This window comes from Paramormyrops kingsleyae, chromosome 7 (genome assembly GCF_048594095.1).
Source record: "Paramormyrops kingsleyae isolate MSU_618 chromosome 7, PKINGS_0.4, whole genome shotgun sequence".
Lineage (NCBI taxonomy): Eukaryota > Metazoa > Chordata > Actinopteri > Osteoglossiformes > Mormyridae > Paramormyrops > Paramormyrops kingsleyae.
Genome location: NC_132803.1, coordinates 12913289 through 12940787, shown reverse-complemented (window position 1 = coordinate 12940787; position 27499 = coordinate 12913289). Strand labels below are relative to the sequence as shown.

The 27499-nt window shown below is 49.2% G+C and overlaps 1 protein-coding gene across 15 annotated transcripts in view; it reads left to right on the top strand.

The window, feature by feature from the left end:
• LOC111842111 (ephrin type-A receptor 5) overlaps positions 1-25131 on the top strand; it is a 110024-nt gene extending 84893 nt beyond the window's left edge. For 10 of the 15 annotated variants that reach the window (XM_072714323.1, XM_072714320.1, XM_072714319.1 and 7 more), the window contains 14 exons: positions 4063-4218; positions 4460-4795; positions 11516-11640; positions 12019-12181; positions 13145-13250; positions 14260-14327; positions 14538-14663; positions 15567-15752; positions 18463-18524; positions 19439-19648; positions 20084-20233; positions 21918-22111; positions 22571-22726; positions 22830-25131. In XM_072714323.1, coding sequence (XP_072570424.1) covers positions 4063-4218; positions 4460-4795; positions 11516-11640; positions 12019-12181; positions 13145-13250; positions 14260-14327; positions 14538-14663; positions 15567-15752; positions 18463-18524; positions 19439-19648; positions 20084-20233; positions 21918-22111; positions 22571-22726; positions 22830-22935 — 2144 coding nt within the window. In that variant the 3' untranslated portion in view covers positions 22936-25131. The remainder of the gene's footprint in view (positions 1-4062; positions 4219-4459; positions 4796-11515; positions 11641-12018; positions 12182-13144; positions 13251-14259; positions 14328-14537; positions 14664-15566; positions 15753-18462; positions 18525-19438; positions 19649-20083; positions 20234-21917; positions 22112-22570; positions 22727-22829) is intronic. The other 5 variants (XM_072714322.1, XM_072714317.1, XM_072714321.1 and 2 more) reach the window with 3 other exon arrangements.
• The last annotated feature ends 2368 nt before the right edge of the window (positions 25132-27499 follow it).

Genomic DNA, 27499 nt, shown 5'->3' with positions numbered 1-27499 from the left:
TTATTTCGGGGACTCCTGGTCCTACAGTCCCTTTCACCAAGCAAAACATTGCTGAAAGAAGAGATGATGAAATAAATTGTAATGTGAAATAAACCTGACATTATAAAGGTAAAGTAGAATGGATGGTGTTGGATAAGCCAGGCTATGTGTCTGTCATCAGTGAACCTCCCTCTTTGGAATGGGCTTGAGACAAATAACCAATCAGAGAAGCATTGAAAGCTGGCAGGGGGAGGGTCATTGTGTGAGCTTGGCCAATCAGAGAAGAGATCAAATGACAGGCTATATAATATAAAATAATGTGGGGAATGTAGTACCACACACTGTACCACTGCAGGATGGCTAAAAATATGGAATTAAATAAACTGCAGCTAGAAAGATTTAGTGGGGTTCCAGAAGCTTCTGAGTTTCCATGGTGAATCCATGCTACCTGTGTGGAGAGGAACAAAGGTTAGAGTCACTTCCCGCATCCCCGTGCCGAGACTGCGCCGTGTCCTCCTGCGAGAGGCCGCTGATGAAAACCCCCACGTTGCGACAGCGGGCCCCATGGCGGCCACCTTTGGCCGCTGATCAGAAGTAAAGCGTGTTTCCATTAACGACGGGCTGTGTGGGGCCCATTTGAAGGGCCGTTTGTCAGCTGGCGCAGCAGGAGAGAGGCTAATGGTAATTGCAAGGTCGCTGTGAGCGCCCGGTGATTTGAAGTGGATTCCTTCTACGAAGCGGCGCTCCTGACAGGCCATTAACAGACGGCCAGCCCTGGCGGAACCGTGGCACTGACGGAAGCACGGAAGGGACAAACTGCACAGCGGCCCGAGCAAGTCTAGGAATGAGGATCTTAATTTGCATTACAGCAGAGGTTCTTACATACTGATCCATGCAGGTCAGCTAAAGGTGTTTATCACAAAACATCAGTAAATTCAGTGGTGGCGATCCTTTGGGGCGTCTGAAATAAAGCTGCATCCCTAAATGAATTGCAAAGAAAGATCTTTTATGGATCAGCCAGTCAGCACAAGATGAAAGTGGGTTTTTCTTAGCCATCTCCTGCTAACTGTTTTGGGAGAGTGGATCGGGGGGGGGGGTCATTGTTTTGAACCCTATTGATTTTTGCCATGGAGTTAAAATGCCAGCCGAGGCCTTGGGGTGTGACTCAAGCGCAGGGGGGTAGGGGGGTGGCTGGCTGGGGGTGGGAAAAGCGGGGCTTTTTTTAAGCATTGTACATGTGGGAGTCAGAGGTCAACACACCAACAGGTACCCGCCAGGCGTCTGGAAAGGAGCACACTCCACCCCCCTTTACTGAGCCACTAGCTTGCCCCAAGACTGCCCAGCATGTCAGGTAGGACTAAAGTCCGGAATGTTCCCTGCAGTAAAACACACGCCTTTCACCAGCTCTGCCAATTAGGGTAGAACACCATGAAGTATCGACTTTACAGCACGATGCTACAAGAGTTGCTTTTATTTTGTGCTGATCGATCAGCCCACAAAGTTTCACCCATAGCAATAATGTAAATGTTACATTTAATAGTGCACCAACATAGGGCTGATGTACAAATGCGCATTTTAGAGCTGACGGGTAGAGTCTACATAAATGAGTGGTAAGACCTGTTCATTTCCTGTTTTTTTTAATCACTTCCTGTTGCCTAAGATCCTTGCTAGGATCATCCTCAACAGGACCCATGATCACTACCAGCGACCAGCTCATCTACCCGCAACCAGACCAGTCTGGTTTTACGCCTAAGAAGTCTGCCATCGACCGCATCCTGGCACTCTCTTCAAGTGCAAAAGTGAACATTGGCAAAGTTCCTTTGCAGCATTTGTTCATTTTTGTAAAGCGTTCAGCTCAGATGATTGAGCTGCCCTGTGGGACATCCTGAGACTTTGCAGGATCCCCCTGAGGATGCTGGACTTCACACTGGTACTGTGAGTGCTGTGCAGAGTGGAGGCAGAACCTCTGCATTCTTCCCAGTTGATTCTGGGGTTCGCCAGGGGTGTGTTCTTGCTCATACCCTGTTCAATGCTTGTATGGGCTGGGTGTTGGGCAGGGTTGTGGGGTCCAGCAGCTGTGGGGCATCTGTTGGTGAAGAAAGATTCACCGATGTTGCTGTGATCTTATCGGGGTCCTGGATAAAAAAATCCAAGGTCCAGGCCTTTAATGACCTCTTGGGCACAACCATCATCAGTGTGTCTGTCTGCGGAGAGAAGACTGGACTCCTTCGGTACTGTGTCTCTTCGGAGGATCCTTGGGTACGGCTGGTTTGACTTTGTGTCGGCCTTGTGGTGGGTTTCCCTGAGGGTGACCCGGCTTGAGGACCTGAGCAGCTGAACCAAGGGGACGCCCACATAACACCTGGCTGTGGCGGATAGACGGACATTTCCAGAGGATGGGACTGGACCGCGTGTCAGCCTGGGGGGGTTGCCAACCATGACCCCAAGGTGTTTCATCGTGTTTGTGGGTGCGGTAATGTTCTGTACCAGTGCATGCTCCTCAACCTGACCTGACCTGCCCTATTCCATTTAAATGTCCATCTCCTACCTTGCATCCTGTGATGGTCACTATATTATGTAGGGGATTAGGCTCATTCAGTGGTTTGGGAGGGGGGGGGGTGGTAGCAAAATAGAGCCCCTGGGAAAATTTCATGGTGACCCTGACCTCTTGGGGGTGGGGTGGTCACCCTGTCGTTCCCTCACCTTCTTCGTCGAAGTTAGTGTACCGACTGCCTCTCTGAGCAGTTCAACAGCCCCTCCAGACAAGGGTGTCCAAAACCACTGCAAATGCAGCTGAGTGTTTGCCGGCGGGCGTTTCGGGTTTAACTAAGCAGGGCCGAAGCCTGTCCGACATGACGGCCCAGCATGAGAGCATCTGGTTCAAGGTGCTGAGGGACACGGACATGCAGCTTCACGACCCGCTGGGCACACACGTTACCGCAAACACTCTCACAGTGGCGGGCCCTCAGTGTCTCCGCCGTCTGTGTCCCCAGAACGGCCACGTTTACCCATGTGAGTGCTCACTCTTAACACATTATAGTAGCACTCGTGCAAATATATGTGTTTAAATGTGATGTGTGTTCTGCTCTTGGTGCCAGTCCTGCCTCCTTCACTGTAGGGAGTCCCCTAGTGGCCCGGCCCAGCACTCCTAGTGCCGCGCTCCTCTGCGCCTCCTGGCGCGGACCGTGCTGCTCATCCATCTTCTTTTACTGCGATAAATGATCCAGATTTATTTTGGCCTGTCAGGAATGCCGGAGCACCTGGCGCTGGCGATGAAATTAGCTCCCGAAATGCGTGTGTGTGCTGGCAGCCTGTGATTGATGCTTAATACCCGATTATTTTATATTTAAATACCCTCCCGGCACCAGAGGACACGGGGGGAGAGAGAATCGCCTGCCATGTAGAAAATGATCCGGCCTGCGATCGCTGTGCTGCCAGAAAGCGGGACCCGGCCGAGCGCAAAAACAAGCCATTTAAGACGGCAGCACTGATAGTGTTTGATAATCATGCAAATCAGAGCCTGTAAATGTCCCGACAGCCGGCTCGCTCGCGTTCGCTCCCTGGCGTCAGTCAGAAAAGTGCTGACTGATAAAAGTGAAACTGAGGACAAATACCTCCCACTCCCTGAGTATGACCTTTTTAAGCTTAAGGTTCTCTTAGCTGGGATTAGGGCTTTGCTCATAGAAATGAATGGATGATCCCCACAAAGATATCAAAACAAATGTGTCCGTGTGTGTGGGTGCGGGTGTTTTCTCCATTTCCTCCACATAACACGCTCCATTTAACATTTTCACTTCTCGCTGACCTAACATTATTTTTTATTATTCATTTACTTCAGCATTATGTCATCCCGTCACAAAGACAATGGTGGGCACAGTTTCTCATGGTGATATAATCCACAGTGAGTATATAAAACCTTGTGACGTGCAGCAAGCGTTCGGGCCGCTGAGCTGTACAGGTATTTACAGGCTTCAGCTCTGCTGAGCGGGGGTGCTCATGCCCCCCCCCCCTGAGGGACACGTCCAGCTCAGCACCCCCCACCCCTCACCTCATGTCGTCTGTCTGTACCTCTCCTCCTCACAGCCTGCAGACCTGGCTTTTTCAAAGCCTCTGCCCAGAGCCCCAGCTGCAACAAGTGCCCCCCCCACAGCTTCACCAGGGCGGAGGGCTGCACATCCTGCCAGTGTGAGCCGGGCTACTACCGTGGAGGCTCGGACCCGGACAACATGGCCTGCACCAGTGAGCGCGCCCTCCATTCCTCTACGAAACACACAGGCAGAACGTTCTAGATTTAATGGCGAGATTTCGTTTCCTCCTGGGAAAATATGGCACATCTGCTCTGACCATTATTTTTAATGTGTTGCTTTTAATGTGAACCTTGCAGTAAAGAGGAAAGTCACATGAGCTGCATGTGACCAATCGGCGCGCCTGATGTGTCTTACGGACGTCGGCCACATTCTCGCACCCCCCCTTTCCACAGAGCCCCCATCTGCCCCCCGTAATGCCATCTCCAATGTGAACGAGACCAGCGTCCTCCTGGAGTGGGCCCCCCCCGCGGAGACGGGTGGCCGGCGTGATATCAGCTACAGCGTGGTATGCCGGAAGGTGGGCTCGGACCCGTGGCGCTCCGAGGAATGTGGCGGCCATGTGCGCTATCTGCCGGGCCGGACAGGCCTGCGGAACTGCTCCGTCATGGTGACTGACCTGCTCGCTCACACCAACTACACCTTCGAGGTGGAGGCTGTCAACGGCGTGTCCTACCTGGTGGCCCCGGTCCGGCGGTTCGTCACCCTCAACGTCACCACCAACCAGGCCGGTGAGTGGTAGGACTGGGAAGGGCCCCTCGACGTCACCCACCAAAGCAGCTCTCTTCGTCATATATTCCTCTGGTCGGGAAAGCTAGGCATCGCCGAAATGATCTGATGATAAATTTATTGATAAGCAATTATTTTCAAGTTAGTCATTTAATACAACTATTCATCCCCCCCCCACGCACAAATCTGAAATTCTCATTAACATTTTGATTTATTAAAATATTTCTTAAACATTAGAGCATTATTAACAAAAAAGGCTAATCTTAAGAGATTCAATAGGATTTCTATGTTAGACTGAAGTTAATAATCACTGCAATAGTTTTTACTTAATTATTTCAGTACACCAATTTGACTTTAATGTTGAAATAGATGCTAAAACATGGAATGATTTCATAACTAGAGAAACATGTTTTTAACAAACACTAACAAAGGTAGCTTATAGTTAAGCTTACTTCAATGAGCATGGAACGATTTAAGGCTACAGTGTGTAAGAGTCGTCATAAATGATCATTTGTCTCACTCTGACTGACAGAATAAGTAAACAGAAAATGTAAAATGGCTGAAACAGCGTCATTAACGTCAGCTACAGTAGAGGTGCAGTAAAGGTGTCATGACTGAAGTATTCCCAAACTCTGGAAGACCGTGTGCGAGCCTGTTCTGCCCCGTGTTTCTCCAGAGGCTCTGGAGCTCTGCTGGTAGACGCAGCCATGTTGTCTCATGCGCGGGGGGTGCGGCAAATTGCCTTTTTGCAGGTTGGAAGGAGATGTCTCATTAATATTTATGAGAGGAGTGCTACATGATTGGCCAGTGCATGCCTTACAAATAGTGCGGCAATGCTGGCACTGGCGATATTAGACAAAACTATACCGGAATTCAGTCTATAACTGATATAGTTTTAACGGTGCCAGCAGTGAAACAGCTTAGCCAGCTTATTAGTGGAATAACTTTTTATTGTAAATGAAAACAATGCCGCAGGTCTAATAAATAAAATATTGTAGCTCTCGAGTGGCAAAGAGATCATCAGGTGGACAGTAAAGTTCAGTTATTAGCAGATTGTTTTACTGCGCGATTCTTAAAAGGACAGCGTTAACGTGCTCCCAAGGGGATAAAGTACTTTCCCTTACATTACGTTTAGCTTATCACTTAGGGCAATGCAGTCACTTAGTTTTACACAACTATGACACTAAAATTCTACGTCAACGCTTTTTATAACCGACATCGTCGATTACGTCGAATAATCGTCCCAGCCCTACATAAGTTGGTTGTCCTCTCTGGCATTAGAAAGTCGCTTCTGCCCTTTACCTGGCTAGTTTTTGGTCATTTCCAGTGTCTCCTGCTTCACTTTATTCTTGTGTACTGCTGTCTTAGAAACTTTGAGCCTGGAAGCAACCAGCCACTCAGTGTAGCCTTCTGCTAGCAGAACCAGGATTAAACCAGGATTTATTAATGCAGATTCATAAAAAATATGGAGTCATCTCTTAATTTTTTCTAAAGTTAAACAGTGCCAGGTCACTGTAAATTTAAGCAGAAAAGTCTCTGCCAAAAAACAGTCAAAATAATAGTCCTTAAAGACTCTTCCCATGCTGTCAGCAGTGTTCTCAGCCATCCTCACTCTGGCTGTCCTTGAGTTTCCTCCCAGCCAGAACAGGTCGCATGACACACGGGGCAGCCTAGACCCCCTGGCCCTATCGTTTAGCAGTCCCTCTGCTTGGTTAATATCTGATTCCTCCAGCTCCCCGCCAGCCGGCCAAGCTGTCGGCGCTGAAGCCGAGTTAGCTTAGCTTCACAGCCTTCAGCGTGCCGACTCTCGGCGCAGGTTTGTGAAATAGGGGCGCCCCCTGTAGAGCGGGCTGTTCTGCAGTAGGGCAGCCCTGTGGCCTTGTTTGAGATTTAACACATAAGAGTCCAGATCCTTAGTGCTTTCTGATCGTGTGAGATTCAACGGAAAGCCGTTCTTTTGTTGATAGTTAAGTGGTGATTAGATGCTGGTGAAGGTCCAGTCGAGCTGGTCAGTTGTTTACCCAAAAATGCACTCGGTTTGGTCAAAGATACAGAGAGTTGTGGAGGTGAAGAATTAGTGGAACAGGGAAAGTCAATTCTGATAGGAAAAACAAATAAAAAAAGCAACAAAGATGACCATAGCATGGTGAGTACGGCACCTGCGCTGAAAGATATCAGTGCCCCGCTGTACCCCGGTGAAAAGGAACAAGGGTTCGAGGGCTTGTCACCTCCTCACGCCTGTACATTAACTGCCCAAACCTCGGCAGGCCAAGGGAAAGGCGGCTGTCGACCCCGGTTAGAGAAATGCCCTCACCCTGGGCTGATGAGTAATCTGCTTTGTCTGACTGATTACTGTAATTACCAGTATGGCTCTCTCGTGCGTGAAGGGTTTCGGTGAAATGAGGGGGCCTTTCCCCACTCCTCTTTTAAGGCTGGGATGGATTTACAGTCTTTGGTGACATTAGCCTTTATTGCATTACTGCCCATTATGCACCCCCATTTCCCACTAATCTTTTTAGCTTCTATTGACAATAATGCAGGTCCTTTCATGTTATTTGTCTTTTAATGCCATTGGTATTTGTCAAACTTGAGGCAAAAAGCAGTCTGGTATTAAGAATCACAAACCTTTTTTTATCAAATGTTTTCTGTGCTCTGTAACTAAAGGCTTGACAAAAAAGGATTTTCAAATACATTCATGGTTGCCGTTTGTTTCTGTGTTTTTGTGAAGTGGGGATTTAAATTTCTCGGGTCAGTAGCCTTCCTGAGACGCGGGACTCTCAACGTGACATGGAGAGGTGGGGAAAGCCAATGAAACAGCGACGGGAACTTTGTTCCAGACAGATTAGCATTTCAAACGCGCAGGAAAACTAAAAGGGCTTTAAAGAGGATTTATTATCACCAGGGCTTCCTGGGGGAACGAGCGCTCGCTGAAAAGCCACAGGAAACTGCTCGCCGGATCACGCCGCCATTACTGACGCACAGGGTGGGCGTTAAAGCCAATAGACAACAGCCCAATGGGGCGCTGTAACTGGGGCCCCCTCTGCTGCAATCGAACCCCACCGTAACCAGGGTTCCCTCTGCCAAAACTGAGGTCTCTTCAGCCATAACCGTGGCCCATACTGCTCTAATCAATTCCTCCTCAGCCATAATCGAAACCCGCTGTAACAAAAGTCTCCTCCAATGCAGTCAAGCCCCGCCATAACCAGGGTCCCCTCTGCCAAAACTGAGGCCTCCTCAGCCGTAACCAAGGCCCCCTTCACCATGACTGAGGCCTGTTTTACCATAATCAAGGCCTCCTCTCCACCGTGACTGATGGATTTGTCCCTTGCAACACCACAAACTACACTGACAGTAACAAACACACAAGTGCAATGAACGGAGTGCTTGGGAAAGCACCACACTAAGACTGGTAATAACTGTTACTAGCATGTGGCAGTATCCTATTTGAATGATGTATGGATATTGAGATTCTACACAAGTTTTGAGGGTGGAGTTGTCATCTGGGAGTATGTCTCACGGCCCTGTCCCGTCCACGTTAAAGGGCGCCTCGCAACCACTGCCGAGATCCGAAATGCAGGGGCCCCGCAGGCGTTCGCTCAAGCCGTGGCCCTGCATTCGATGCATCCCGTTAGGGGCCGTGGTGTAAATGCCACATAAATTAGCATCCTGACTTGCAGACGCCCTTTTCCATGGAGTGACGTGGAGCCTGTTTGCTCCTGAAAGGGCCCCCATGCTGCGCTCATCTTCATTAACATCTTTTTATACCATTTTTGCTGAAGGAGCGAGACCCTTTTTTACGAGGAACCAGGTGCAGGTGTGAATAATCACTCTTTTTAAATGCGGGGCGTGAGGGATGCACCCCTCCCCACCGCACGAACACGCCATCGATCCGGGCCGCCTGAGCCCACGTCTCCTTTCCTCAGTCAATATCCTTAATTACTCGTCAGTTAATTGGCCTCGTTCTCCGGTGTGCAGTTACTCAGGGCTGTAATGTGCCTGCCCGGGTGGACGCGCGCTCGATCTGTTGGGTTGCCGAGGAAAAATCGGGGGGCTGCTGGGGATTTGGGGGGAGCGTCTCCAGATGGCGACCCCGTCAGTGACGTCAATAAATCACTCCCAAACTAGCGTCTCCCTGCCCGCGTGCCGCCTGTCGCCAGCGGCCGAGCCTCCGGACGGGTCTTTGTTCCGGAAGTCCTGCGAAATTCAGACAGCCTCGCTTTAACTCCGATAGCTATGGCTCATATTTCAGAATGAGATGCACTTGATAGTAATAACACACATGATCATTATTGCTTTCCAAAGTCATGCGCAGAATACTTTTGGTATGTTAATACCGTCATGTTTGTAAATGGCTCACAGCGCTATGTTAGGCTAATCTGCTGCACCGTGGTCTTATTGAGAGCTGCTCGCCCCCCTCCCCCCCATTTGCCCGCTTGCAAATCGGTCCCCCTCGTGCCAGTTGCATTTCTGTCCTTTCAAAGTGTCCCTCGATGAAGTACCAGCTTTGGTGGTGGGTGGGGGGCGCTGTTAATGGGTCAAGCCCTGGCATGCTACCCACCTGGCAGAGGACAACGTGCGCCCTGCTTTGTGTACAAACCAAAGAGCGGCTGGGGGCCATGCAGGGGGAGGGCGGTACTAGCCAGACAAAAGATAAGCCGTTTGGAGGCGCGCCGCTGCAGAAGCATTTAAAATTCAGACTGATGCTTGGACAACATAATAAAAGCAAAACAGAAGGGAGCTGAGGAGTAGTGGCTCAAAACAACACTCTCAGTAGCACTGTCAGAAGTACACTGTCAGAAGAACACTGTCAGTAGCACTCTTGCAACATTTTTGTCTTTGTGGGAAAATGTAAGGCTGCTAAAATCACGATAAGATGCCAGAATGATTAATACAGCATCTACACAGCCTGGAAAACATTAACATTGTGTAAAATATTTTCCTTACTGTCTCAAAGAGTGTTCCAGGAAGCTGGAAACTGTTTATGACTGGAAACAGTTTTTTTTATTTACATATATTTTATTTTTTGAGTGGTTCAAAAGTTTAAGCACAAAGTATTGGCTGGCTCATCTGTAGGCTTCTCAGGAATACTTGGAATAAACTCAGTGTCTCAGGACATGGCTGAGTTTCCACTGCGGAGGGTGCATTTCGTGACGCTCGTGGAGAGAAATGTCTGAGGTGTTTGTGAGGTGGCTGCTTCCTCGTTGTTGCGGGGGGTTCGGGGGACAAGGCAAATGGCAGAGCCAGAAATTCTCCATTTATTTCGGCTCCACGTTCCTCCGCTTGCCAGGAATTCCTGCAGCTTGCATCGGCACACGGAGCGAGCAGCTTTGGCGTTTGAGCAATGCGGCCCATCTCTGTCGGAGGCCTTAATTAGTGCATTTTCACTTTGTCACTTTTCCCAGGATGTGTGCTTCCTGCAGTCCAAGTGCTCACTCTGCTATGGAGCGTGTGAGCCAGATGGGGTGGGGGGGGGCACTCTTAAACCGCCAGCCTGCTTCCCTTTGCTCTTTTGTGAGAAACGTGTCCGATTTCAGACTTATGAAAGGAAATCAGGCATCTCTGGCTGAGTGAAATATAAAAGCTTCCCACAACTGAAGGTTATTTTGTGTACAGCACTGAGTTCTGTCTGTCTGTCTATCTATCTATCTATCTATCTATCTAAACTGTGTACTTGGGAGAACTGAAAACAAGGCCTGGATTTGCAATCGAGGTCCAGATTTGAGGAGCACTGGTCTGTATGGTTCCATTCACAGACACACAAGTATACATGACAGTAAAAATATGAATTAAAATCATATATGGTAATTATCATTACATCTGGTAAACATAATTGGTTTAACCTCGTAAACAGCTTTGAGAGTCTCCAGAGGACCTGTGGCACCGTGTTTATGAATCGACGCCGTAGCTGGTTTTGTGTTTGTGTTTCTCCTGTCATCCAACTCGGCTGTGTCTGAGGATCGGGTCCTCTGAGAGGGTCACCGCTCAGCCCACCCTCGCCCAAAGTGGATCTCCCTCATCCCCGTATCCCCTTACCGTGTATATTCCATTTCAGCCTTTTAAGATTGGGCCGATTGTTGTGTGTGTGTGTGTGTGTGTGTTTCCCTCCCTGTCTTTTTGAGTTGGGGGGGTAGGGTTACCCTTTTGTTTGGAAGGGCCAATCTGAATGGGATACTGTAACATAAAGGCTGCTGCCGATATCAGGTCTCCACCTTAGGGATCACTTCAATGCACTTAAATGCTCTTTATCTCACGGTTACAGTCTGACACTTCCTTTGAGATACACAGAATGGGCTTGAATTTCAGCGTTCCTCATTTAACCGGACGGAAATCTGGCAGCTGCAGGCTCAGCAGTGCATTGAAGAGAAAAGAAAATTCCTGAAAAAAAATTCTGGTTAATGTCCCTGCGAACCATATCCCCACCCAAAAATCATGACCAGTTTAAAGCCCCTGTGCACCAACGTACAAAGCGAACATCGAACTCTGCGGATCTCGGTGCATTTTCATAACCTGACTAAAAGGAGACAATCGATCATACGGTTAAACCAATGCTGGTGTAACCAAGCAGTATCTTACTCATGCTAACATCTAAAATCCAGAAGCCATGCTTCTTTATAAAAATTGTTAATTACTTTTTAAGACAGCAAACCACTGCCTGTCGTATTGTTGGATTCATAAATAAGTAAAAAGGAGAATAACAACCCCCCCCCCCCCCACCCCGGCAGCCCCGTCCCTTGTGAGCGTGGTGAAGAAGGGGAGAGCAGCCAAAGACAGCATCGCACTGTCGTGGAAGGAGCCGGAGCGGCCCAACGGCATCATCCTGGAGTATGAGATCAAGTATTTCGAGAAGGTGTGTGAGACTCCTCCCTTCTTCAGCCGCCTTTGACCTTATATGGTAAATCAGTAATAAATAGGGCAGTAACAATATTGGTCCACTATATCGTGTTTGCTGTATATTTTCCTGTTATTTCCAGTCAATGGGGCTTCATATTCAGGGCCCAGTGTACCCATTATGAGATGCCGGACACGCGGCAGGTCCACATTTAAGCGTGGTATCAACATGCGGTGCAGTAAAGCTCATAGTGTGTTGTACTAGTGTGCCAGACTGCAGGGAGGATGGCTCTTAGTGTCCGCACGACATCATGGGCTTTTTAAAAATCAGACGGTGCTCTACGGCCTCTGGAATCGCCTGGCCGGCCACGTCTTGACTGGCTCTCTTTGGGGCCAGCAGGATCAGGAGACCAGTTACACCATCATCAAGTCCAAGGAGACGGAGGTGATCGCAGACGGCCTGCGACCCTCGTCCGTCTACGTGTTCCAGATCAGGGCGCGCACCTCAGCTGGCTATGGCGGCTTCAGCCAGCGCTTCGAGTTCGAAACCAGCCCCTACCGTGAGTATGGTGCCGGCCAGACACTTCTGTGGGGGATTATCTAAAACACGCGTGTGTTGTTTACAGGTGAGTGCTGTGTAGGTTTCAGGGCAGGCTTCTCTCCATGGTAACTCACCCCGACAAATCCCCGCGCGCCTTCAGGGCTCTCACGCCGGCTCGTCTGAGAGTCGCTCTCAGGCAGTCTGAGGAGAGTCATTATCCCGCGTCTCCACTGGAGTGAAGCACTCTTTCCCACGAAACGTCACACTGCCGCAGAGAGGCAGATGCCTCTTCTAGACGAGGGGGTCGTTATGTCGCGGGCCATTCTCCGCTCTCTGATGTCATTCTGAAAAACGCGGCTTGACCCCCCCCACACTCCCAAGCCTCATTCATGCATGCGGCAACCGTTCTTTAGGAGTCCGAGAGACATCCGAGGTTGAGTTGTAGCGCTTGTTACCTGGGGGTGCTCTGGGTACAGGGTTGCCATAGAAACGCATAAGCAAACGCTGGCCTATTACGTGACCTCCACCTGGCTGTAGCCATCCATCTCCAACAGAATAGTGGGGAGGGAGGGGTCCACACACATAATTATCAACTTCATTTGTGCTTTATTCTGCCATCAAAGCCAAAGCATATTATAGGATTTTTATAAATTGTAAAATGTATATTTGAACTATTCTAAAAATTTTATAATTGTATGTTTCTGTTATAATTGTATGCGTTGGGTCAGAGATGAAGCCTAGCGTGGCACTGCTGTTAGCATTAGCATTAGAACCGGTATTAGTGTTGGCATTAGCATTGGTGTTAGTTGCCATTAGCATTGCCATTAGCGTTGTTGTTAGCATTGGTGTTAGTGCTGCTGTTAGCTTTGGCATTGGTGTCGTTGTTATTGTTGTTAGTGCTGCCGTTAGCATTGGCATTAGCATTGCTATTAGCATTGGCATTAGCATGAGCATTAACAGCTGCTTCCTTTCCTCGCTTCAGCAGTAGCTGCATCCAGGGACCAGGGCCAACTTCCCATCGTGGCAGTGGCCGTCATCGTGGGCGTGGTCCTGCTGGCACTAGTCACTGGCTTCTTGCTGAGCGGAAGGTATGGTGTCTCGCCGTCTTCCCCACCTCCTCCCCGGCCCGTCTGTCGGCGGACGCCTTGGGGCCACCTGCACATGCTGTGCTGAATAGCTGATTGGTGCTTGGTAATTCAGCATCAGCACCTGAGCTGTGATTGGCTGTAAATGACTTGGAAAGAAAATACCTTGTTAGGGGCAAAAACTATGTTTTTATTCGTCCTGGCAGCGGCCAGTGACCAGTTAAAAAAGAACAAGCTGTAATTCACATAGATACTGGATGTGAGTTACTCATTGATAGATGCTGTACGGCCTGTCTGTGTGTGGCCAAGTAGCTGCGTCTGCGTCTATTTGGCCCAGCGCCTGTGTCCATATGTTCTTTTTCAGGCGTCTGTCATTTTCAGCTTATTTCTGTGAACCAAACTGTAATTGAATTAGCTGGAGGTGTGTTTTTTTTTTTGTCCAGACCTGGGCCTGAATGCGTCATTCCATCTCTGAGCTGGCGGAGCTGTAGCGAGGCTGGTGAGAGGGCAGCGGCGGCGATTAGGCGCCCGCACGGCTGGTTAAGTCAGCGAGTCATTGTAAAATGCCGCATGACTTGACTTTCCGGGGGGATTGATTCGATCCCCTGTCATGTAATGGTGTCTCCAGCTCAGCAGGGATCCTCGCTTGGAATCTCCTCGCTGATTTTATGGCACATAAATTAGAGAACTGGCTCCGTGTCCCGAGCCGCCGTCATCTGACATACGTCATTTATGATTTTGGGAAGACTTCTATGAATATCACTTTTATGAGGAATATCCGACTGAAATTGGACTCCATCACTAATTAACCCCCCCCTGTCCTGGGGCCACAGCGATCCGTCGCACCAGTGACTTTAACCATTCGTTTCACGCACACGGATATGGCGTTTGCAGGAGGATCTCCGTCTACCTGTCTGGGTCTCAGGTGCACTCAGTTATCCAGCTGTTGGTGGTGGGGGGGCCTGCTCAGGTGAGGCACCAGGGCAGAATTTGATGGGACTGTGGGTTGCAGGCGCTGCGGCTACAGCATCGCGAAGCAGGATCCGGATGAGGAGAAGATGCACTTCCACAGCGGCCTGCGTGAGTCAGCCGTGGGGGGGGGGGGGCGCTCGCTGCTGCCCCGTGTGGCTACCTCAATCAACCAGTGGGAGAATGAGTTTGCTCCTTTAAGTGTCTGCCACCTTAGCGCCTCTGCCATCCCGCTGCAGGGGAACCTCACATGCATATGCATGCGTTTCAGGTCTGCTGGTACTTGCACAAAGGGAGTGACTCCCTTCCTCTGTGTTACAGTCCAGCTCCCCGGTGTGCGCACATACATCGACCCGCACACCTATGAGGACCCCAGCCAGGCTGTGCACGAGTTTGCCAAGGAGATCGACGCTTCCTGCATCACCATCGAGAGAGTCATCGGGGCTGGTGGGTATGGGCTGGCCTGTTACCGCTGGGTTTGAGCATGTTTAACAGGCCAGGAGGCACCAACTGGACCTGCTGGGTATACGTACAGTATCACGGATGCCATTTCTTTCTGCTTTTCTGGAGACAGAGCACAGTCTGTTTCTGAGGACCTGTTTTTTTTTTATATTTTGGTGGCGGGGGATGTAGTAAGTCTGACCAACGACTCAGGGCCCATTTCGTTAAAACACCAACGCATGATCGCTTAATGAGTAGTGATCATGGGATTACTCACATCTGGAAGGGCAGCTGGATGTAACCGTGCCCAGACAGCTGCCTAAACACGGTGTCCCCCCGTCCCCCCCGCACCGTACGGCCCCAGAACGTAGCATCAGCTGGAGAAATCCGGCTCTGGTGTGGATCAGTTGTTGCTCTGCAATCCGCCTGATGACGTGCCAGCGGGGGTCATCCTGGGGGGAGGCATGATGAGCTCAGTTATGTTAAATGCATGGTATCCAATGACCCCCCCCCAACAAACATCTACCCTAAAGAGGACCTCGGTTATGTATCTTTAGCAAACACACACACTACTAATTTCATCTTTAATTATAGGGGGTAACAAATGTCCCCCTGTGCACTTTTACCCTAAATGTCACATTTTATCTCTCCTTATTGCACATTTTTATCTCTGTTTAGTATCTCTATTTAGAAATGAGTTGTATCAAATTTTAAATACCAATGATTTTAAATACCAATAAATGTTAAGGACAAATTTAATCAGGGTTAATATTGGGGTTATAAAGTCAAGGTTTTTACAAACAGGAATCAATAAGTAATGAATTTTTCACAAACATAATGTGTAATGAGTATTTTTCCACAAGCAGTGAGTGTGTGGTTCACTCAGTTTGTCCGTCCGGCTTGCCGTAGGTGAGTTTGGGGAGGTGTGCAGCGGGCCGCTCCGACTGCCTGGAAAGAGGGAATTCACGGTGGCCATCAAGACGCTGAAGGCGGGCTACACTGAGAAGCAGAGGCGGGACTTCCTGGCGGAGGCCAGCATCATGGGCCAGTTTGACCATCCCAACATCATCCACCTGGAGGGCGTGGTCACCAAGAGTAAGTGTGTGGTTATGCAGACACACAGTAGGTGGAGGTGGAGGCAGGAGAGGCCGTGCTGTTGGTCTTGGTGCTGGAGGCCGCCGGCTGCAAATCTCACCGACATGGATACGTCCGACCCAAGGCTCCGCTTACTTGCCAACCACTCAGAGGGCCCCAAGTCAGCATCTCTGCTGCCGGCCCTCAGCACCTGCTTTCTGAGATTTATCTGATGGCACTGACTGAGCCAGCTTTCCCCCGTCGGCCATTCTGGGGAGGGGGGGGGGGGGTCATAATGCCCATGTAACGTCTAGATTGGCTGGACGTGGCCCCTCAGGTACGTATTGAACACGGACCTGGGGGGGGGGGGGGTTACGCCGTCTGTATGGCAGTGTGCACATGACCTTGAGAAGCCGGGAGGAGCAGCCAGGCTGAGCTCTTTTGGGAAATACATGTGACAGCAGCGGCGGGGGGAGCGAGGCCCCTCCCGGGACGCGCGGGATGATAGATTGTTGGGACCGTCTCTGTCCTCCATTATCACACCAGTCAGCAGGAACAGGGGGCTTGAAGGCCGACATCTGCGTGGGGGGAGGGGGCAGCCCCGCCCTGCCCCGCCCCGTTTGGGCTGGAGGAACAGAACCGCCTTCTGAAATACAGGGGCAGGGGCCTGTCTTTCATCCGTGTTTTTGCCCTATTCCGCACATGTCACCCCCTCATTAGTCATGTCAGTCAGGTGACTGCCTTAACCGTCTCTGTGGTGATCGATGGGGATTATGGGCAGGGATGGACATAACTGGTACACGAGTACTCATTCACTTTTAAGAACGATACTTGTGACAATCGATTGCGGTAATCGTATAAATGCGTACTTATTTTATGTGGATTTGCGCTGATATGAAAACAAAATATAATGCATTTTAATCTTTATGTGCTAACTCTACTTCGTTTGCAGTTTACAGGTTCAAATGCAAGGTATTTTCTTGTCACAGCAGCACAAATGCACATATAATAAGTATGCATTGGCGCATTTACAAACAATCGATTGTTGCACGTATTGTTTTTAAAGGTGAATGCGTCCTTGCGTACCAGTTATGTCAATCCATGATTATCGGCAATGAAGGATTTGACTTCAGTCTTTGTGAAATTTTCCGCATTTCTACCCATCTGGACTAGCCGGTTAATCCCGTCGCGGTGTCTCCCTTAAGGCACGATGCCCCAGAGGGCTGAGCGCTGGGGCCGCAGAGTGCACCACCGCACCATGCTCCTCAACGCCCCGCAGGTTTCCTCCGGCGATGTGGGCTCGGTCCGTCCGCAGCCGCACGAGTGCCCTGCTGACTGCTTACAAGAAGGCGACGCAGTCTCCCCGATGGGATATGGCCAAATGTGTTTCCTCAGGGCCTTTTTGTGGACAAATAATTACAGCCCAGCAGGGGATGCACCCAGTCCCCGGCAGCAGGACGCCTGTATTGGGGGAGGTTTTACAAACACACACTGATGCTGCTCTCAGTGTTTATGTCACTATTCCGCCCAAGGCGAATGTTTGAGGACAATTTAGCAATTATTTACACAGTAGTGCTTGTATAGTTCAATACAGGTATGCATCACTTAATAACCTACCGATTAACGACCTACTGCCTTAACGACCAAGCCCCCATAGAGACAGGATTTATCAAATCGGATGGCATCCTGAATCGGACGTAAGTGGACGTAAAACAATGCCGTCGTGACCTTCTTTCAACATGGTTGGTGGTATGTAAACAAACCCAGTTACAGTAATATTCTCAAGCCAGTTCTGTAATTTATGTGATATTCTTGTTTATATGTGATATACTTGTACGGCACATATAGTGGCGTATACAGTACAGTACTGTACACTACAGCTGCCTTCACATCCTAGAAAACTCCATTACAGGTAATAAGATGTGTATGAGATTATTATTATCATTATTAATAATAATAATAATAATAATAATAATATTTTATTATTGCTGTATTATTGTGTGCATGCCGTATTTTATTATTTGTAATTAGTCGTTATTACTGTTGTATTACAATATGAGATACGTACAGTTCTATGTCTGCTGTATGTATATACAGTCTATCCTGGATCTGTACAGTTTGTATTTACAGTAATATATATGGGTTTGCCTAATGATCAAATCCCCTAACAACTGCCTAGTCAGAACCATATGTGGTTGTTAATCAACGCATACCTGTATCCAAACTCTGCACTCTCTTATATTCCATAGGATGATTTTAATTTTAATTTTTTTCCTCCTCTGATGTTCAGTAATTTGATTTACTCTCTCCGATGTGAAACTAACAGCCTTAATGCATGATGCCACCTCTCTGTCAACATTGCCGCCACTTTCCATTATCTCTGTACAAAACACCGCTATTGATTTGTAATACAATTATGCAGTTCTTTAGAGCATTAACATCGAAATAAAAAGGACACATCTTTGGAGGTTTCTCTGTTAATTAATCTTGTGGCACACCAGCAAGCCAGTGGAAAATTAAGTATGAAAACCCTTCTGTCGGTGTGTAACTGGCATGAAATTCGCTCGTGGTCGCAGGCGCTAATTACGGCAGAAAGGTGAGAGCGCGGCTGTGTGTGACAGATCGCCGTGTGACAGATCGCCGTGTGACAGATCGCCGCGTGTCGAGTGGCACCCGGGAAAAGCAGACAATGCGCTAGGAGCTAATTCCTGCCCGCATCTCCCTCGCTCAGGTAAACCTGTGATGATCATCACGGAGTATATGGAGAACGGGTCGCTGGACACCTTTCTGAAGGTACACCTCTCTATATGTCCCTTCGGGGCTCATGCTTTATCTGTTGGGGGGTGTGTGTGAGCATGTCTTTTCACGGGGGTGTCGCTGAGGTCTGTGCGTGTTCCATCTCTCATTATTGCTGTTGATTATGCGCTGATTGCTGCACTCTCTTTCTTAAACCTGACTGGAAATATCTGCATTTGGCCACTGGTCCACAGTGCTGCACGTTTATTTACAGATTTATGGATTTGCTTCAGTGGTGCGATCCAGGTTAGGCGGACGGTCAAGGGCGTACAGTACCTTTCCCTCCATTTTTTATTTACTGTACTGCCTCCCGCCCCAAGAGGGCAGCCTTTGTGATGACAGCAGTTCAGAGGTTGTACTGTACAAATTAGAGCTCTCCTCTTGCTGCCATTACTGACTCTCACAGTGTCAGCGTGAATTAGCCAGTACAGCAGAGCTGAGAGGAAAGGCAGATGAGCTTGCCTTTGCATCACATTTGCATAAAAATGAAATCATGTTGAACAAAAACAAGATTACAACTTAAAGACAAGGTTTTCTGCTTAGACTTACATTAAACTGAAATCTTAATTATATTGTGCGAGTCACTGCAATGTGTTCCTGTGCTGTTGGTTTTTTGCGTTGACAGCAGTTTTCGGATGCATAATTAAAAAAATATTTACTTTTTGTTAACAAAAAAGTGTTTCCTGAGACGTCTTGCCTGGCAGCGGGGTTAATTTGGTGATGCATTGACTGTGAGGTGAAGTGCATGTCAGACATAGTTCCGTCTTAGATGAGGTCCAAGAATCACACCAGAATGTAAACTGTGAGTGGTGGTGACGAGCACCGTCAGGCAGTCTGTGCAGCCCAGAGGATAACGAGCCTCCCAACAAACTGCCGCCTAATTGGACGAGCCCCGTTTGTCCCGCCCACAGAAGAACGACGGGCAGTTCACGGTGATCCAGCTGGTGGGGATGCTGAGGGGCATCGCGTCAGGCATGCGCTACCTCTCCGACACGGGCTTTGTGCACCGCGACCTGGCCGCCCGCAACATCCTGGTCAACAGCAACCTGGTGTGCAAGGTGTCCGATTTCGGCCTGTCCCGGGTTCTGGAGGACGATCCGGAGGCCGCCTACACCACCAGGGTAGGCAGCAGAGGCCGGTCCTGATGGACCGTCCCGGGTTTCTGCGTACTGATGTGTTTGAGAAATATGAAGCAGCCTGTCGCTGAAGGCAGGATAATTAAATCCTTCCGCTGTCTCAGGTATACTTTCTGTCAGTAACCCCCCCTCCCCAATTTGAAGCCACTCCTGTGATTCCCCCCCCTTCCCACTTCCTTCTTAAAGACAGCCTGGAAGAGGCCTGGCGGACTCCTGTCAGGGATGTAAAAGCAGAACCTCCAGGAAGCCCAATTAGCCACTCTGGTCTGAACCGGGCTCCTTCCCCCGCTCCCCATGTTTCCTCTGTCTTCCGTGGCGGGGGGGGGGGGGTAACTGCCTAGGGGCGGGGCTGTCTGAGGAGCGAATCTCACTGTACATCGCTAGCGATCAAACTTTTCACACGTGTCTGTTTTGTTTCAGGGGGGGAAAATCCCCATCCGCTGGACGGCCCCCGAGGCCATCACCTTCCGCAAGTTCACGTCGGCCAGCGATGTGTGGAGCTACGGCATCGTCATGTGGGAGGTGATGTCGTATGGCGAGAGGCCCTACTGGGAGATGAGCAACCAGGACGTACGTACGCCCCATACTCATATCATGGGTTCAGGCAGAGAGACTTGTGCGCCTGGTGCTGAGGTCCATGTGTACAGCACATAAATGGTGTATAAAATCCACACATAGCTTAGGCGTTTAATTTGACAGCCTCGCACAACTGGCCTGTGCAGTATGAGAGCCTCGCACAACTGGCCTGTGCAGTATGAGAGCCTCACACAACTGGCCTGTGCAGTATGAGAGCCTCACACAACTGGCCTATGCAGTATGAGAGCCTCACACAGCCTGCCTGTGCAGTACGAGAGCCTCACACAGCTGGCCTGTGCAGTATGAGACCCTCACACAACTGGCCTGTGCAGTATGAGAGCCTCACACAGCCTGCCTGTGCAGTATGAGAGCCTCACACAGCCTGCCTGTGCAGTATGAGAGCCTCACACAGCTGGCCTGTGCAGTATGAGAGCCTCACACAGCTGGTCTGTGCAGTATTAGAGCCTCACACCATTTGCCTGTGCAGTTTGAGAGCCTCATATAGCACACCATTAGCCTTCTTAGCCTTTCGCAACGTTTGGCGAGCAGGGTGTGGTAATACTCAGTGAGATAAAGGCCAGGCACACGGACAGACAGGGGCTTTGGGGAGGCACAGAGACCCCTAAAATGAGTGTCTGATATCTCCCTTGACCCTTGCACTTTATATCAAGCACGTTAATGAGGAACAATCACGGTGGCAATTCTCTCCTGTTTTCCTCCCGTCTCCAGTAAGTTAAAAGGCATATTTTCTGGGGACAGTTAGTTTACCCTCTTAACCAGGGGGACTTCAACTCTGACCTGTTTATACAGCTGGGGCGGTTCAGGTTTAGTGCCTGAGTCACGGGAGCCATGGCGACCGGCATCGTGGACTCGCGCCTCTTTATGTCTCCAGCACCTCATAGGGATTCTTCTCCCGCCTCTGCGCAGATTGTTTTATTTACCTCCGGAGGAGGGTGACACTGGCTCTGGGGGCTCGACAGTGAAGCGGGCCTTCATCTCCTGTCGCGGACGAGGGCGGGGGCTGGTCTCGGGCTTTGCGGGGGCGTCTCCCTGAAGGAGGTGCAATCTGCAGTCACGTCTGTTTCAGACCGTACCCGCACCCCCTCGCCTGAGTGTGATGGCTTCATCCCAGCGTCTGATCATTAATTCCGCTACATCATTAATCCTCTACGGCGCGCCGGGGGGGGAGGGAGGGGGCGTGTGATGTTTTATTTAGGACTGCTGTGCCAGTTCCTCTGATCCTCTCTGGCTGCGGGGTGGGGGGTGGGGTGCAGCGGCTGGCGGTGCTGAGCACTCACGCCCGCATTCTGTTTGGGGGGGGGCGGCCGCACGGCCATGGGGAGTGGGGCGGGTCAGCTGACCTGCACCCAGGGTGCTGCTGCCCCAGGTTTGGCCGGATCTCACAAACGGGGCCGGCCGTCCTTGATTTGAATATTTTTCTGAAGAACGAGTACAGCATCTCCCTGAGATATGACACAAGATGAGATAAGAGCAGAGAAATCAGACTCCCAAAATAAAGCAGGCAGCTGGACCTGGGGCATAACTCCGTAAACTCAGTAACGGGCAGGTCCCCTGTGGGCCGGGCTGTGGGACGGGAGCCGTTGTCATGACAACTAGGACTGGGCACACAGCGTGGTAACGATCTTGCGGCGGTCTGCCCCCACCCTCCCTGGCCCAGGTGATCAAGGCGGTGGAGGAGAACTACCGGCTGCCGGGCCCCATGGACTGCCCGGCTGTGCTCTACCAGCTCATGATGGACTGCTGGCAGAAGGAGCGCAACAGCAGGCCCAAGTTTGACGAGATCGTCAGCCTCCTGGACAAGCTGATCCGGAACCCCATCTCTCTAAAGACCCTCGTCAACTCCTCAGACAGGTGGGTGCTGGGTCCAGTTGGGTTCCCCCCATTGCCTGGTCCCCCCCCCCCCCCCCCCAGTGACATCACGTCCCATGATAAACGTGTCAAAGCCGTCCCTGCAGGTGCATACACTGAACACGTGCAACAAAAGAAAAGATGGTGATCCGTATCGTTACATATTCTCATCAATTCTGCAAGTCTTCCTCGTCTCCATCTTTATATCACTGTTTACTCGCCTTTCCTGAGAGCCAGTTTTCCACAGTGAAGGTTTATTTGATATCGTATAATGTTTAACAGTAGCTGTCTGAAGGGTTTGTCAGCCAAAACTTGGGCAGAAAGCTGATGCAGCACTGGGCCAGCATGCACGCAGAGTGCATGCGCTCGCGCACCTGCGCCCCAGCGCAGCACAGCAGCCTCCCCGCGGCGTGAGTGACATGCCTGCCCCCGCCGGCCCGCTCACCGGGTCTCTCCCCGCAGGGAGTCCAATTTGCTGGTGGAACCGAGGTCCCTGGACGGCCCCATCTTCCAGTCGGTGGAGGATTGGCTGGAGGGCATGAAGATGGGCCGCTACGTGGAGACCTTCGTGGAGAGTGGCTACACCACCATGGAGCTGGTGGCTCAGATGACTCTGGAGTGAGTCGTCCGGCCGAAACACCGTCTGCGCACTCCCTGTCAAAGATACCGAATCGCTGTCGGCTGAGTTGAATTGCCTTTTTATCCGTCTGTTGTTTGCCAGTGATCTGCGTAGGGTGGGCGTCAGTCTCGCCGGACACCAGAAGAAGATCGCCAGCAGCATCCAGGAGATGCGCGTGCAGCTGATGAACGGCAGCGTGACGTTCTGAGCCAGGGCTGGGGCCCCCACCGCCTCTCCTGCACCCCAATCTGCACTATTTTCCTGGGAATGTTCGAAAATTTTTAAACGTACACAAAAAAATTGTTTTCGGTCATTCGTCAGAGTCGTCAGCATGCGCAGGGATAACTCCAGAACAGCGGCCGCTCGGAATGGCCCGGCAAGTCCCCGAATTCCCGAGAGCAGCTGACTAGCCTCCGGGCCCAGAGAGCACGGCCCACACAGACCTCCTGAACCCAGAGAGCCCGGATCCGTCCTCTAAAGAGCACGGGAAGTCAGACTTTCACAGGAAGGTGTTCTGCAATCACACGTTACAGTGAAACCCGAGTATCAGAAAGCAATATGTAATGTAAAGCCTGTTTCTTTTTCATCACAGACAGGGAGATAGTTGCCATATTCGTGTATTAAAGAAAAATCCATAAAAAACGTAGATTTGCTATTAGTCTTTAAGGTACATCGAGGTGTAAATAATGTAAAATTTGGTACAAACTTCAGGACCTCATTTTTGAAGAGGTTGCTACTTTGTACACTGAGATATAGACGTGTGAGAGCAGGAGGGCATGCAGAGCGGCTTAGAGAAGGAGGTACTAATGCGGCCCTTGGTGTTTAGGCCAGACCTGGAGACTAAATGGGTGTTTCTGTTCTTTGTCCATTCTTAAATTTGCCTTTGCTGATCAAACGTGCAGCTTACTGTTAAACCAAACCCACGGAGAGTGGCTGCTGGAATCGTTTGAACTTTTTAAAGTTTGTTTGTAATAGCGCTAGGAATTTAGGATCACGATGGCGAATCCTTTTCAGAACGTGACCCATAAAATGCTAATAGCCAGCAGTGTTTTTAATTCCAGCTAATGATTAATCTTTGAAACGTAGACATGTGTATTAGTGCGCTGAATGCGATTTTCCTTTGATGGTGTAGCTAGCGCCAAGTTAGCTTTAAAGTAAAGCCCTGACCTGCATCCTGGGAGCTAAGCACAGCCAAAACAGCAGGCCGCAGGCAGACCGCAGGCAGGCCGCTCTCCCCTCAGTCCTGTCAGGGAAGGCAGATAGTAAAGAGCACAGCCGGGACAAACCCCAGGGACACCCAGTGCACCAGGTCACTGGCACCAGGGCCAAGATTGCCTGCTTTCATCTCTTTGTGTGAACGGCGTGTAAATTGGAGTGGATACTCTGCTTCTAAATAGGTTCAGTATTTATTATTAAAGCTTTACTGATTATTTATAAAAGTAGTGTAATTGTTGATTATATATTGTATATTTGAAGTTTTTTTTTTTTTTATTTGCTTTTTACAAACAGGCAGGTAAAATAGACATGTTCTCTTTTTGTTCAAAGACTGACTGGCTCTATGATTTAAATGTGTAATGAAAATGGGACGGGCTGGGGTTGGCGAGAGCAAAGGGGACCCCTTCGCAGCCCATGCAGTGGTTCATCCCGTTTCTGAAGGGTTTATTGGGGCCGTGTGTGTCTGTGAGATACGTTAGACTCTCTCTATATATGGACAGTGATTGTTTTGTATATCAGGAATTAATTTATTGCTTTTAATGAGTGTGTTTGCACATATACTTGATTAAGAGTACTAGGTAAGACCGTTCTGCATGAGAAACTGTACTACGGCATCTCGGGTTGGGTGAGGTGAATGGTGCTTAACTATGCTGTTAGCAGTTGATAAAGGTTAAGTGACCACTTGGTGTAAGCGTTACTTAGCGGGTTGTGGTTACACAGTATGGCTGATGAATCACCACTCAGAGATGTATTTTCCATCCATAATACCCTGATCATTTCCTATGTTGACTGCAGCCATTTCTTAAATAGCTTAAAGTTAATGAAGACAAAGTCAGTCTTTTCATACCAGGAGTGGTATTTAAGCGTAAGGTAATAGGGGTGCTTTGGTATTTACATTAATATAAAAGTCTTTTGTAGTCAAAGTGAAGGATCCCTTGTAAAAATGTTAGTCAAGGTTGGGAACAGACAAATTTCCACAACTGATTAGACAGAAAGGCCTCTAGTGTCTCTCAGACAGAAGTTGAGATGTTTTGATGGTAGTATAGGATACTGATTATTATTGAGACAGAGTGATTACTGTCTTGCACAATTTGGTGGTTGTAAATTTCCCAAACAACCCTTGTAATGTCTGTGACTCCAGTGAGTCAAATCGGTGGTCACAGCTGATAAACCTGTCCTACTCCGTCTCTTCCCTGTATTCCATGTCTTCTTGTCCACATCTCTCCTCCTCCTCCTTACCGTTATCCCACATTTTAAGTGCCTCCTTCTTTTTGGCCAGGGTTGCATGTGTCTCCATGACCACCCAGAGTAGACAAGCTGAGGTGCCTCTGCTCCTCTTCATCATCTGCTCTTCGATCATGAGACAACTTGATTATACTTTTATCCCCCAGTGCCCCCTAACACAATGCCCGGACTAACCCGGGCTATGGAAAGCACTGCGAGTTTACTGATTACATAACATATTTAAGTCGCACTTTATACACAAGTCCTCCTTGATCCTATTGACACTAAATGATAAGCTGACAGATTTTGTTCCCGCATAGACTGTGAATTGGTTGGCTGAACCTGGCTAATGCATTTTTTAAATCTAGTTTTTCTTTCTGTCATTCGCTAAATAACGCTTTCACAGATGCTATATTGAACATGCGCAATTGAACGCCAATAAATTAAGGCAAGTCATTTGTTACAATGTGCTCTTTGAGGTAACAACAAACTTAACAGGTCTGACTGTAAGGCTTTGCTAATTGCTAATTCCCCTGGATTTCCATGGATATTCCATTGTTAATAGCTACATGTCTCATTCTGACCTGCTTATGTTCACAATAGTAGTTGGGATCATGGATTGATAGAATGTTCCTGATGTGCAGCACATGAATGCCATTGGTTGGATGGACAGACTAGATCCATCTCATGTTTTTATTGCACTTTTGTTATTAATTTTTGTTTGGCTTGTGGATGTACATCAACCCAGCGACCAACCAGGAACTGAGGCTTCGGTTTAGTGAATACTGCTCTGCTGGGGCCGCCAGTTAACTCAGATTTGATAAAAATATATAGATTTTGCTGATGCCAAATCAGAAACTGAGATCTCTTCTGCTTAGATTTTGTCACATTTATGCTTGTGAAACACTTTTTGCGAAGCTAATTGTACACCGGTCATTCTGAAAGAGCTAGTCACTGAAAGAAGCTAACAAAGGTTGGTGTGAGTGCAGATGGCTTTGTGTTTTTCTGGTTCACGAGCAGTGATAGGATTCAGAGCAGGAACCGGCGCCGTTCAGAAGGATGAATCTTTGATCCTCCTTTGGTTGATAGCGGGACAAGAGTGCCACTGTCCAGACGTCCAAAGCTCAGCCCCTGCAAACATAGTCTCCTGTGGAGTCTGGACCTCCTGACCTTCATGCAGTTATAGAAGAGCTTTGAGAAGTCATACCAATGGTGTTCGTTCGTCGGCCTCCTGGAACTGTGTGTGTATTTGGGTTGTGTTCATGTTTTTGTAGTGTAAGATATGAAATTTTATATTTTTTCATAAAAAATAAAAGCAAGTGACACCATTTCTGTGTCCATAGTGAGTTTTTCTTGGTTCCGTTTAGTATGCAGACAGCAGCGGCGATGTCATAATGGGCCACCAATCCTGCCCACATCACCCAAACGGCCTCAGTGGTGCCGTTAACATTCTGGCTGCAGCTAGGTACCACTGAACTTCCAGGCCTGCTCTGCTAAGGAAACAGTCCCCAGGCCGGGTAAGTAAGACCAGCAATTAAGAAGCAACATCTGCTAAATGTGCTCAAGATGGTTAAGAGTGTCCCTTTTATGATTGTTGCGGGTTAATAAGCACATTAGTGTATGGGATGCACTTGTCAGAATCGCTCATGTGCGCTGCTTTTTTTTAGCAAATGTTCATCTATTAAAGGCTGAATTCATTTAGCCTGTTTCTGATTCGTATTCGTTTTTTTTCTGACTGAATGCCCCAGGCCTGGAAATTACCACCTCGCTGTGGAAGGTGTCACCATGCCACCAGCGTGCAGGTATAAAATACTTCTCGATCATGGAGAAGCACTCAGCGCTTCCTGAGAAAATAAGGATCCGTGGCATCTTTAAGCGCTCAGGACAGGAATCTCGCGGCGAGCCACCCGCCTGTCAGAAGTACGGGCCACGAGCTTTTGTGGGAGGCAGTTATGTCGACAGCTTATGGGGGAGAAAATACATAGTAGCTGGTAGTACTGCTCATCGACTGCAATAATAATCAGCCAGTGGACAGAGCCGATGGGCAAAAGCTGATTAACATGCAGGACTGCAGTTTGGCGTAATTGCAGGTCCCGGAGTCTGGCTGAGGCGCCACGGTGTCGGGTCCTGGGGCTCAAGAGCGGCCAGATTAAATCACCCTGCTGCCATGTGTGTAGGGGCATTTCTGCCCAGTGCCTGAAGGGAGACCCCTCTCCGCCTGTGTCACCTCACTAATCTTTATGGAAATGACCAGCATGGCTTAAAATGTATGTGCGGGGCTAATGCTAATATCCATATTTATTAAACAGAATCTCACAGGGATAAATGGCGGG